Source organism: Antedon mediterranea, chromosome 2 (genome assembly GCF_964355755.1).
Source record: "Antedon mediterranea chromosome 2, ecAntMedi1.1, whole genome shotgun sequence".
In the NCBI taxonomy this organism is placed as follows: domain Eukaryota; kingdom Metazoa; phylum Echinodermata; class Crinoidea; order Comatulida; family Antedonidae; genus Antedon; species Antedon mediterranea.
The window spans coordinates 35,681,544-35,695,488 of record NC_092671.1 but is presented as its reverse complement, the minus strand read 5'-3'; the positions used below and the strand labels follow the sequence as shown (position 1 = coordinate 35,695,488).

General features: G+C 29.6%; 1 protein-coding gene across 1 annotated transcript in view; it reads right to left on the bottom strand.

Moving 5' to 3' along the window:
• The window catches only part of LOC140040903 (DNA annealing helicase and endonuclease ZRANB3-like), a 76,900-nt gene that overhangs the window by 40,118 nt on the left and 22,837 nt on the right, over positions 1 to 13,945 (bottom strand). Inside the window, exon 4 of the mRNA XM_072087174.1 lies at positions 13,127 to 13,245. Within this exon, the coding sequence (XP_071943275.1) occupies positions 13,127 to 13,245 (119 nt within the window). The remainder of the gene's footprint in view (positions 1 to 13,126; positions 13,246 to 13,945) is intronic.

The window sequence follows — 13,945 nt, the reverse complement described above, 5'->3', positions numbered from 1 at the left end:
AAGAGTTTCGATTTTAAACCTAATCATAAAAACTAATCTGTTTTTTGTTGTTGAAAATATAAAGTTAAACTTTAAAATGTAGTGTTGTGCTACTGAAGTCAACATAGAAAAACAATAATTTTCAGATAACTCTGATACATTCTGTTTTACCAAGAAAAATTAAATTTTATGTTTGTGGAAAATCTATAGTAGCCAAAATGACAGAAATAGTAATCCACATAAAAATCCTGCTAGTGGCAAATAATTTTCATTTGAGAAAATATGGACGATATTCAGATGTAAAAACGTACAAATTTTAATGAAAGTTCACGACATAGACCTAGTTACAATTTATATAGAAACATGCAAGTGATGTGGATATCTTGACAGTCAAAATGTTTACGTCTAGTGCATACCATAAAATCCCTACTCTAATAACTTGCGCCAAACACGTGCTTCACAAACTTTCTCAATAACTTTTTAGTACTATACATGTTTTTAAACTACAGAAAAGAATTTGTTCCATGTTAGTACACTTTTCTAAGGATTGCACATCAGTAGTTGTGATTTTTATTTGAGCGCAGAAAGCAAGCACCTTCTGGATTTGCTATGTGCCTTTTCAAAGAAGTAACCAGAACCATATTTTCCAACTTGAATATTAAGGTATGCTTAAGGTCAAAATGGAACTCAACTTATTTGAAAGTAAGAGCATTCATGTCAACTATTTGACCAACTGAACAGAACTAAAGAGAACTGAAAAGATCAATTGTGCAAGCGGTCATGTCAACATTAAACTGATTGTACCTAGATAGAAGAAATAGTGTTAGCAAGTGCTTTGGTCAACATAAAACTGTTCAAGCCTAGTTGAGGTTACTCATACCACATTAGCATTGTGATTTAAAGTTATGTTCAATTGAAAGCAACTCAACTGAACTCATATCTTTCACTTGCAGTGGGTTACTTTGAGTTGTGTTCAGATTGCTTGGAACTTCCAAGTTGACCAGTTGAGTTGGGTTTCATGTTGACATAACCCTTCCTTTAGATGACCATTACAATTTGACCTATAAGTCATGAACTATGAAAATGTTTCTCCATATATACTGTAAGTATATAAACAAATTGCTTTTTTAACATCAAGATAATAAGGCAGGGATTAGCTGAAGGAATGACATTCTGAAAAACATGCAAAATGGACACTTGTCAAGAAAAATGCATCGAGCTAAACAAAATAAGCTTTAAATTGTAAGATTTTTAATCTAGCCTTGGAGTAGTTCAAAGTATAAAGGCTTTGACTTGTATAATATATTCTCATTTTATAAATACATGTGATTTGCAATGTGATAAACATACAGAAATGATTATAATAGTATTTTATGTAAAGTGGTGCCATTTGATGTGTCTGGATCTCCCAAACAAGGAGTCTGGATCTCCCAAATAAGGAGTCTGGATCTCACAAATAAGGAGTCTGGATTTCACAAATAAGGAGTCAGGATATCACAAACAAGGAGTCATGATCTCACAAACAATGAGTCTGGATGTCACATACAATGAGTCTGGATCTCAGAAACAATGAGTCTGGATCTCACAAACATGGACTCTGGATCTCACAAACAAGGAGTCTGGATCTCAAAAACAAGGAGTCTGGGTCTCAAAAACAAGGAGTCACAGAATATCAATAATAAACATTTACATACTCTAAGAATTGAATAAATCCATTTGAAAAATGAACACTGAACCTTCTTAAAACAAGTATAACATATTACAATACTCTGTGGCATTTAAAAACATTACTACAGCAGGCAAAATGAACTTGCAATTTCATAGAAAAAGCCTTAGGAGTATATTTAATAGAAAAGTCAATTTACTATCCAACATTACTTCTGTGAAAGAAAGCTTTAAAAAAAATGATGTTCATGGCTTGTGCCAAGTATATATATCTTTTTTGTTGGAACAATGAAGCTCATATTTTGCATATTCTGAAGAGAAAGTATAAAAAAATTCAATTTTCAATACTTTTTCTTTGTATTTACCTATTTGTAGTTAACCAGTTTATACTACTTTGAAAGGTGTATCACATAAATAGAGAGCTTTTCATTCTAGATTGGTCATCACAAACCAAAAGCACCTTGAACCATGAATCTGGCAAAACTGTAAATCAGGAAAAAGGTTCAGACATGGGATGTTTAAATTTGTCTGCATTCATACAATGAATAACATGACATAACTAGTTTTTAGATCAACACAAATCATTTAATTCCTAGTAATATACAGTACCTTTGCTTAAAGCCATACTTGTCAAGTTTCTTAATAATCATTGACACATTAGAATATGTTCATAATTAATACTAAAAATGGGTTGATATGATTTAATGTTGATGTCAATATGTTCCAAATGGGCTTTTGACCACTCCACTCCTTGTGTGAAACATTGTAGGTTACTGTTTCTACATTATTATTACAAGTACAACAGAATACTATAATTATAGTACCAGTATGATCAGGGTCATAAAAAGTATACATGAACTGCACCTGGTTGAATGTACTTTATTTAGAAACTTAAAACAAGCTTTAAAACATCATAAATGCGGTTCACTGAATGTGCAAGCTATACTTGCTTGACATTATCCTGTTAAAGATAATCAATGGAATTGCATTTTTTAATAAAACAAGTTCTAGGTCCTAAAATGACACACTTGGCACGGTTGTAAATTGCGCATTCGTGGAAGAAATCAAACGATCTTTAAAAGGCTCAAGTTTACTCAGAGATACTGGCAATGCCAGATACCAAAGTACTTGGATGTAATTGATAATAAATAACAGTAGCGTAATCGAAGATCATTGTCATGGCAACTGAGATGTAAAAGGGCACTTGGAGCAGTAAAATTAGATTTCGGTCATTTATACTAGGTTTATTACATTTGGTGTACAAGGATTCTTGCGTACTTTGAGAAGGGCCTTGATATGCGTGAAGTAATTAGCTACACCAGCGTGCCGAGCTAATTTGTGAAATTTACGATTAGAAAGTAAAGTCTTGTTTTTATTGCCACACTATCTAACATACAACAAATTACATGACTTGCCAATTACAGGATGGGCATCCTAAGCCTTTTATGAGGGTTAGGTAATGGTATGTAGTGGTAATGAATATGAATTGGCTGTCAGAATTTGATTCAGGGATCCAGAGATTTAAGGAACTACATCAACCACAAAGCCATAGTGCTGACCCAATGAAACTTGTCACATTATTTACGGTAGGCACAGTGGGTTGCATTGGAAACCAAGTTTAAGTAAATTATGAATATGGTCAGTTACACTTTTATTTATTTATTTTTAAAATAAAATTTGGTAATACTGTATTGAACAAATTGACAAATATTACTGGCATTTTGTTTGTTAGTAAATATCATATAATATGAAAAAAATCATATTAAAATAAATATAATAAAATATATTAAGTAAGCATATTTTAGATACTATACTCAAATGTAAAACTATATCTAACTGATAATGTAGATTTATATTTTGTTTAATAAAAATATATATATTAAAAAATGACTATAGTTTTATCCTTATAATGGCATAATTAATTTCTAGCGTATATGAATATTTTGGAAATGACAGAATCACATGCACGTACAGTACTGCTTTTTAAAATCCAAATTAATTTTTTTTATAAAAGTGCTTGAGGGTATCACAAAAAGAAACAGAAGAATAATAATCATCATATGCGATAATTTGCATAAAACGCAATGACAATATTCATCAAATGTACAGTTTACTGCGAATTATTAATATGAAAGTTAAGTATATAAAACGCATGAAATATATCACATACACACACACAAGATATTTAGAATCTTTACCAGATTTAAATCTAGTTCAAAATACTAACTTCAAACTTCACAGTTACTACTAGTGAATGACCGAGTTTTAATAAAAAAGAAATTCTAATTGTAGTTTCTTTTATTATGAGCAGAAACATTAGTGTTGGGAATGGGCTTTACTGCAAATCTCCTAAGAATTAACATAGCTTTTAAAAGCAAACATAGAAAGCGTACATTACTGTATACATCATAGCACACCGTCAATAATGACCAAATAACTAGTTCAAAGATTTATTGACGAGAAACTTATTATACAGCGTAATATTGAAATTGAAAGAGAGAAACTGTTAAAAAGAAATGGCAAACGTTTAATTCAAATTTACATAAATATGTAGAATAGTTTATGACATAAATAGGAGAGTGAAAGAAGCAGTCAACAAAGATTGGGATTTTACAATATAATGGTTTAAAACATTTATTGGCAATGAGTTATTGAAGTGAGTTTTTATCCTAATTAAACAAGCTTAGATGATAACTTAGGCTCTCCTAGGCCTAGGCCTTCCAAGTCACCTTTCTAAAATCGACCGTCCTAACTCATGTTTGGCCGTCCAAAAGATGGCTGGACAGCACACTGGCTAAGCCGTTGATTGGGAACTCTAGTTTTCTGCATAAGATGCCATTACATTCAGTCTTTTAGTTTACATTACACAAACTGTTCTTAAAGTTCAAACAATTAGTGAAAAGTAACTGTATACTAATTTAAACATATTTAGATAAACCAACAATATTTCTCCTATATAAAAAGAAAACTGAAAATTCAAAATTGTAAAAAAAAACACTGCAGGATACAAAATTGTAATTTAAATCTATGGTAATTTTTTTTGCTTCAATTTAAAGAATTGTAAATTAATGCATTAAATCTATAATAATATAATGAATATATAAATGGAACAATGCATCTCATTTTGAGTTTAAACTATGGTTTACAGTACTGTGAAAAATGAGTTTTATAACAAAAATATCATAATTAAACTAATGATATTTTTTTATTCAATTCATAATATATTTATATATATATATATATAATAAATAATTTTCAGTGTATCACCGGGTGGTTTGGAATTTACTTCTATGCCTGTTGTGTTTATATATATATAAAAGTATCTCTCGAGATCCCGCTTAGTGAATAAATATACTGAATTATAGATGAAGGCGTATCAATTTGATCTCTGGTGCGCGTGCGTACAACTGAGGACTAGTTGTGTTCCAACCGTACCACGCCGAGAATGTTAAAGGGTCGTTATCCGATCGAGTTAAAGAACAATACCATGAAAGCCCCAGTGGTCTAATGGTTAGGGCAACTGCATATCAAGCAGACGGTTCGAGTTTGAGTCTCGGTTGGGGCGACTTTTTCTCATTCTCACAGATTTCCTCATCTTTATCGTTTCAAAAATTAATTAAATAATTTTCAGTGTATCAACAGGCGGTTTGGAATTTATTTCTATGCCTGTTGTGTTTATATATATATAAAAGTATCTCTCGAGATCCCGCTTAGTGAATAAATATACTGAATTATAGATGAGGACGTATCAATTTGATCTCTGGTGCGCGTGCGTACAACTGAGGACTAGTTGTGTTCCAACCGTACCACGCCGAGAATGTTAAAAGGTCGTTATCCGATCGAGTTAAAGAACAATACCATGAAAGCCCCAGTGGTCTAATGGTTGGGCAACTGCATATCAAGCAGACGGTCCGAGTTTGAGTCTCGGTTGGGGCGACTTTTTCTCATTCTCACAGATTTCCTCATCTTTATCGTTTCAAAAATTAATTAAATAATTTTCAGTGTATCACCGGGCGGTTTGGAATTTATTTCTATGCCTGTTGTGTTTATATATATATATATATATATATATATAAATCCAAAGGAAAACTATTGAAAAAATAATAATACTATGGGTAGATCTCAATGGAAATAAAAACCAAAAATATGAACAAAAAGCTCAAACAAAAACGATAAAAGAACTAGAAAACAAAATTACTAAGCTTTCAGATAACACTAGTCCTTTTCCTCAGTGTATTAAAACTACAAAACTACAGGAAAAGTTCAGTACACAGGCATCTAATATTTTGCCTAACTATTCATACCAGCAACAACAAAGTTTTAATCATATAAATACTGTAGCATCAATAATGCACCATGCCACCATATTTACGTTTCTACGCTATCCATCAAATTCAATTTTTAACCTAGAGTTAGTCAAGGTAACTTTTATATCCACAGATTAAATACCTTCCACTATACAGTAATTCTACATAAATGATTTTTCATAATCACAAATACAAAAGAATGGACTTTAAAATAGTGAATGGATTTCTTGTTTGCCTTGGTTTATTGACCGACCTAAATCTCACGCCGCATGGAAGAAAAAGATACGGTAGATGGATGGCTGCTGTTAACGTCTCAGTGCTTCTGGGTAGAATTGGGGAAATCCTCTTACTGTGTATGATCCTAACGGAAATATAGCATTATTATGAATATGGAGTTGAAGAATTCAAGGATACCCAGTAATACTTTGAGTAATTGAATTTTGAAGATCAATGATGATTAATAAGCTATTAATTACCATAATGTGATGACAGATATGAAATCTATATTTTGGTGACCTACACTAATCTATACACCTGCAATTATTATATAACATTAAATCTAAAATTATTAATCTATCAATTATGTATTATTGATTCCTTTGAATATAATTTAATGTATTTAAAGCAAGATTTGATATGAAATCTATATTAGTTGGTGACCTACACTAATCTTATACACCTGCAATTATTGTATAACATTGAATTTAAAATTTTTAATCTATCAATTATAGATAATTGATTACTGTAAATATAAATTAATGCATTAAAAGCAAGATCTGATATGAATTGGTGACCTACACTAATCTATACCTGCAATGATTGTATAACATTAAATCTAAAATTATTAATCTATCAATTATAGATTACTAGAGGGTTCACTCGCTTCGCTCGCGCACCCTCTAGTGGGTGTACCCAAATGGTTATCGAAAACGTGACCAACGCCTCTGGAAATTGAAGCCCGGGTGACACCTACAGTATGCATATGACTGATGAGTAATGCATGTTTATTTTGTGATGTTTTGCACCTAAATTTGATTAAAAGATTAATAAATAGAATAAATAATTAGTTCAATTAGCCTCCTACAGTAACATTGAATCGCACCTAAATTTGATAAAATGATTAATAAATAGCATAAATAATTAGTTCAATTAGTGAAACAAATTTTATTTCACGTAAAGTAAAGGCCTTTATTGATTAGTTGAATATCTAGGCTAAAACAAATAAATTGTAGTTCACGATTCAGTTGAATCACTAAAATCACATTGTAGTTCATGTAAAAGTAAGGCCTTCAATGCCTCCATGATATTATTAATGTTATCCCAATTATATTAGTAAATATATAGTTATAGGCTGTATAGAAACAAAAACACACTTTAAATATAATTGTTTGAAGGTTTGCATGGTGAAATCAAATGTTTATAAGTTTGCAGTATATCCACAACTATCAAGACTTTCAGAATTAACATACGTGGTGTACTGCAAATTATATAAAAAAAAAAACACTTTATATTATATATTTAGTCTGATACTTCTCAGAATACATTTATTTGTAGTATGTGCTATAGTATGTGCTCTCTCTCTCTATGGATATTTATCTAAAATAGAGAATAAATAACGTTCATGAATTACATTTAATTAATAATGTTTAATTATAACGTAGGAAGAAGTGAGATTGAATATATAAACAAAAACATAGGATAGGTTAATTAATTGGTAATCGGTAAAAAAACAGGAAAAAAATCGGAATACTGTAAAAAGAATTAGAACTTTATCAGATGTTGTATTCAAGTATTGATTATAATGTATTTCTCATAATACGAATAATCCAACCAATATACTAGCTTCATTAGTTTACCATTATTATTTCTACCAAGCCAAGTTGGCCTATGGCACAACTTTTGTGTCAAAATGATTAAACTTTTACATCAATAAAATTACACCTGGTCAGAGCTACTATCACGTGTAGCTAAAAGACATTATTGAATGCATGTTGTTTACTATGAAAACATCATATCAAATAAATCTATATAAGCCTGTAATGCTTTTTTTTTTGTACCGTATATCTTAAGGGAAAATTTAAACAAAATGATATGAGGTTCTTCACACTATAAACTGACTACATGAATCATAAAAATCAATGTTTGTATGTACAGTAACCTTCACAGAAACAAAAAAAGCTGTGAAAAATTTTAACAAACTTCAAATGAACTTTTAAAACACAAAAACAAGAATATTCAACATACAAATCATCCTTATAACTGGATATAAATCACTTTAAAAATATATTGTCTGCCTAAAAAATTATTTTTTTCAAATATGTATTTTTGTTGAATATGGCATTTTTATGTTCCATTAAATAGTTATTCACTTTTGACTAATAATTGGATCGATTACAAAATAAGGGGAAAATGATTGCTAACTATTTTTCTCAATTTAAAAAAATTAATTTGATTTATAGCACTAAGAATATTTTTTGATGAAATTTTTCGGTATTTACATGAAAAGACAGTAATTTAAAGCAAAAGGGTCAAAATTGGTTGTCTTTTTATAAGTGTTTTTTTTTTCCGTGGAAGTGATTAACTTAAAACTAAAAAATGGCCTATTTACAATCTGATTTCATTAATCATAATATCCTACTCATCACAGTGGCAGACCTATAATACAGTATCATAATATAGTATTTTTGAAACATTTCCTTTCAGCAATATGTACAGTATGTATGATCAGCATTATGGACACATACAGTAACAGTCAAATCCTAATTTTAATTTAAAACAAAAAAGTCAAAATTGGTTGTCTTTTTATAAGTGAAAACATTTTTTTCGCTTTTTTTCTGTTAAAATGATTAACTTAAAACTAAAAAATGGCTTATTCAAATCTGATTTCATTAATCTTCATTATTCTTGTTTTAGATCTTAAATTATAGATAGTATACTACTATTCTACTCATCACAGTGGCGGACAGACATATCATCATCTCTGAAACATTTCCTTTCTTCAGCAATATGTACCGTATGAATGATCGGCATTATAGATACATAATGGTCAAATCCCAATATACATTCTATGCAATAATTTGAGGCAAGACTAAAAAAAAATGTTTGAAATAATTTTAAAATATTACAACAGATGATCATAAAATGATAGCTTATAATAACATTTTCTAAAAATGTTATTAAAATGTCACATTTGCCATGCGAGGTAATGGTAAGGTCAGACAAATCTGTTGCAGATTATATTTTTGACTTTTTATAACATATATCATGTTGGAAATTCCATTCAAAAAAGATGTGAAAACTATCTTCAATTTTCTATAATATTCTTAAATGTAAAATCTCTTTCGTTCATATTCTCTTTTAAAAGTTAGCTGGAAATTTAGATTTATATACTGTAGTGTAACTAAAGATTATATAATATTACACAAACCAACAGTGATGTTGGTAGTCTGTGAGCTCTAGCTTACCTGGATAAACCAACAGCCCTGTCTGTTTAAAGAGCGAGATATAACTAGAAATATAGAAATTTTCATTGAACACCCCTCTTCACCAATAGTATAGTCCATGAACTATGCCCTCAGGTAGGAGCCTCCCCCACAAACCACCATCATTTCTTTTCAAGACATGAGAGAGTAAACTCTTCAAGAGAGCTTGTACAACGTGTTTTTCTGTTGTAATATTTGGAATTGTTGCTACTTTCAAGTATCGACACTTTTTTCGTAACAAATGCCTTTTGGGGGAACCTCATATAGTACATCATTAAAACAATTACTCAATATCATACACGGTGAACGTGAATTGACTAATTATTGAAGAATAACAACAAAAATATTCTAAACATAGGTATTATCTCTAACAACAGTCTTTGTTTTGAGATAACAAACTATAAAGTTAATATTTCATAAAATACTGTCAATGTCATATATCAAAATAATGTTATATTTTTTTGTATTAATAAAAGAAAAAGGATAACAAAAAAATATCTATTGAATATTTTATATACAAACATTGTTTGTATTTTAAATAATGAAGCAGAAGAAGACAACATTAATATACTTGTATCAATATTTTGGGACATAATGCTTAGACAATGCTGAATAAATCATTGATACTACCGGTACTGTAGTATCACACGCTGCTGTACTTGAGATAAAAAGATTATAGTTTTAGCATTAGCAATAAAAAAATGAAAGATCTCTTGATTGTGAAGGCTCTCATACAAAATGTCATACAAATTCAGCTATTAAATGGGGGATTTCCCACCTCCAAATAAATGCATAAATGTCTTCGGTAATTCACTTTGTATTCAATGTATACCTTTTCCCATATATAAAAATAGTTTTAAAAAGAGAATTGAAATTCACTGATATAATTACACACCTGTGTGTATCCTTGCCATTTGATTGGTTAATTACATATCACATTCCATTTGGTATTAGTTCTAATGAACGGAAAAATGATATCTAATAGTTACACTAATCAATTCAGCGTTTTGTAAAGAAGTTTGAGGGAAAAAAATAGTAGTAAAATAAAGTAGTAATACAATAGTAATAGTAATTGATCTATAGAGTGTTCTGTGAAAATGTGCTGCCTATTTAAAATTCAGAAAAACACCTGATATATATTATAATACATTTTGTAGGTACGGTCAATATTAATACTAAAAACGCACCCAACTTTATAGTTTGTCTAGGCCTAAGTCTAACTTTCAGTAAAACAAATACTGTACTATATTAAATGTTTTGTCTTCGTTGAGTGGTTTAGTTGTATAAACTAATGCCAATATTTATTGCAATGTGACTACATTAAAACATTTATTTCTCTTGAAAAAAAAACAGCATCAATTTCTGCGGCAAAACGGGAGAACATGATTTTGATGAGTATAATGTTAAAGATGTATTCTCCCTTTGATCAATTCCAAAAAAATAAAAAATAAAATATTTCAAAAAAAATTGGGTCATTTTGAAGTATCATAATAGTTACTAACTTTCAACAAAAATTAGTCAAAAAAAAAATTATTTAACTGAAATACAGACGTTTTTTTGTTCAAAAAATAACTTTGACTTCCAGTTTTCAATCAAAACTTATCTCATAATACAACGGGCTTGTTTGGCTACTCTGTATGCATAATCATAAAACTTCCTTGTGATCTGTGTGAAAACACCTTCTCAACCGTGACGAGTTGTAAACAATCGTAATTAGCATAATGCACAATGCATACTCCTGGTTTGAAATCTTTTGTTTATTTTCGCTCGCGACGATTTTCCTAACAAAATGTAATCAAATTAATTTACCTGTTAATTACGTAAACTTGTTTTTGGCTCGAATTTTCGACTTAAAGTGAATAACTTTATTATCACTTTGATAATATGGTCAATTTAGATTTAGAATATTCTGACTTTCATTTTTTTGTGTTTCAAGGGACAATACATCTTTAAGAAATGTTTTTTCATTCAACATGTGCTGTAAAGTAATATAGTTGCAAATTAAGAAAACAAAGCTTCATTCGTTTTACTTTATAATAATGTGGTATGTCAGAAAACATTTATATGATGAATGTAATGCATGACATTTGACTCATTAAAAGTAAGTTTACTTACATATCGATTCAAAATACAATGCATTTTGACAAATATTATCAATCAATTACAGCTGTATGCACAAATTTTACCCAAAAGCATAGCTGAACAGCAAAATATGGAAATATTTAAAGGGTATTTTGGCTTAAGGAATATCAATATATATTACTCATTATAATGCAAATTTTTTTTTTTTTTTTTTCGAAATAAAAGATGAATGAATGAATGCATGTAACAGAAGTTTTTCTTGTGAAAAGACCTAAACTTTCTAATCAATTTTAATATCTTCATTACAAAAAAAATCAATAAAGAAATTGTTTTTCTTTCATCAATCATTATCACTCTTGTCACAGCCTAAATGGTAAAAAAACAGTTGCAATTTCACAATCCTTTTTGTTGTACATTATTGAACTTTCACATTCAATTGCAGCTTGCAAGTAAGGTGAACCACCCTATTCAAGTACTGTACTACTTTTGAAAGGAAATTAAAAAAGAAATATCTAGGCACACTACACCTCAAGGTAGGAAGGTGCTAAAAGAAGATAGATGAGAGATTCGTACGTATTTGACTGTTATTTCTCACTAATAAACACAGGGCAAATTTGTTCATCATCATTATCCGTGTGAATTACATTTAATAATGACCAGAAAACAGATTCACAAAATGCTAGGTGCTGGTAAATCAAACTAAATATTCCAAGAAAAAGGAAATATAGATATTAACAACATAGTCCTTTGGCTAAGATGAAAAAGAGTTTACAATAAATTACATCATCAGGAGTAAACTTATTGCAAACACACAAGGCATAAACAATAATTATAGCGAGCAAAATTTTAATTAGCTGCATAATTATTATAAAGTTACATTTTAAATTCTTTGCTAGCATATGGAACAAGTTCTTGAATGCTATAATATTTACTCATCATGCAACGCGACTCTACAGCTCACTATGTCGGACGGTCGGACGGTTGGTCAGCTGGTTGGTCGGTCGGAACACTAACTCAAATTTGAGCATGTGACTGCAATCATGTATATGGCTTTGTTGACTATCATTTCTTGTACATTGATAGTAGCAAACGGCAAAATGGACTCTGTCAAGCGTGTACCAATAGGTTTGCTTACATACAATCTTACCATATATGGTTATAAAAAGGTGATGAATGCTAATAATACATTATACATGATAAATCTTTAATTATCAGGCATTGAATGTGAATTTTACACAAATTTTCTAGTTGTCCTTTTCTTGTTTGTTATGTTTTTTCAAGATGTTTTTAATATTTGATTACTAAATGTACATTAATTTTAAAGTTTTTATATCTGTAAAATTATACTCATTTCAGCCTTTGGCTGCCTGTACAGGGAAAAATTTCATTTTAAAATTTTTTATTCGAGAAACATAGTTTTGTATTGTATTTTTTGCTACACTGTACACAATTGTAGAAATGTGTAGCAATAAGGTTGTTTTGTATAGCTTTTTGCTATGCTACACTGGCGAAATTATTCCCTGTTGTATGATTTCTTTGATTGAGTAAATATACCTTGAATAACAATTTTATATTTTATTTTGTAAGATAACTTACTAAAAACTTTATTACCTTGTATCCCAAGTTTTGTTACGTCCAAAATATCGCCAGCCTGCGCCGCAAAATCGCTTGGTAAAGGTTGTCCAGGTGCCAAACAAACCAGGTTGTAAGCAATCCAACTGTGGAAACAACTATTAAATACAAAAAAAATTATAATTAGATATAGTTTTATTTTTTAACAGTAAGAACTCAATTTTCTACCTGTCTAAAGAATTTCTTAATTTTTATGTAAATCTACAATTCAGTAAGATTAAAACTCACGTACTCAATACATACTGTATATTACGTAAAAGTGAACTTTTTATTTTTGTTTATAATATAGGCCTATTCTTTTTTAGTAATTTTAGCAAAAAACAATAATAGCAAATAGCTTTTGTTCCAAGGGTGACAAAAGAGACAAAACCTTATATTACCAATTAGACGTTCCAACAAAAAAGACATTTAAATTTGGTTACTGTAATGTTTTAAATTATTGATTAAATGTTTTTTTAAATGTGTCCAACTTTCACATAAAAATAATTACTTTTTTTATGAAAATTAACATTTTGTTTCTGTTTTTTATTATCAAATATTATAAATTTTAACTCAAGCTATATTAAGATATTTGATATTTTTTCAAATAATTGAATTTTTTTTCCATAATAAATGCTAGCCTATTTTGTGCAACAGAATCAGTAAATGTCGTTATAGGCAGCAGTGTATAGTATTTTAATCAACTTTATAAATCGCAACCTAACATTACTCCCTTCCCTCTAGACAAAAAAGGAGATAAAATAATTGGAAATTCTAAAGAAAGAAACAGGGGAGAGTTACATAGAGCAATGATGAGAA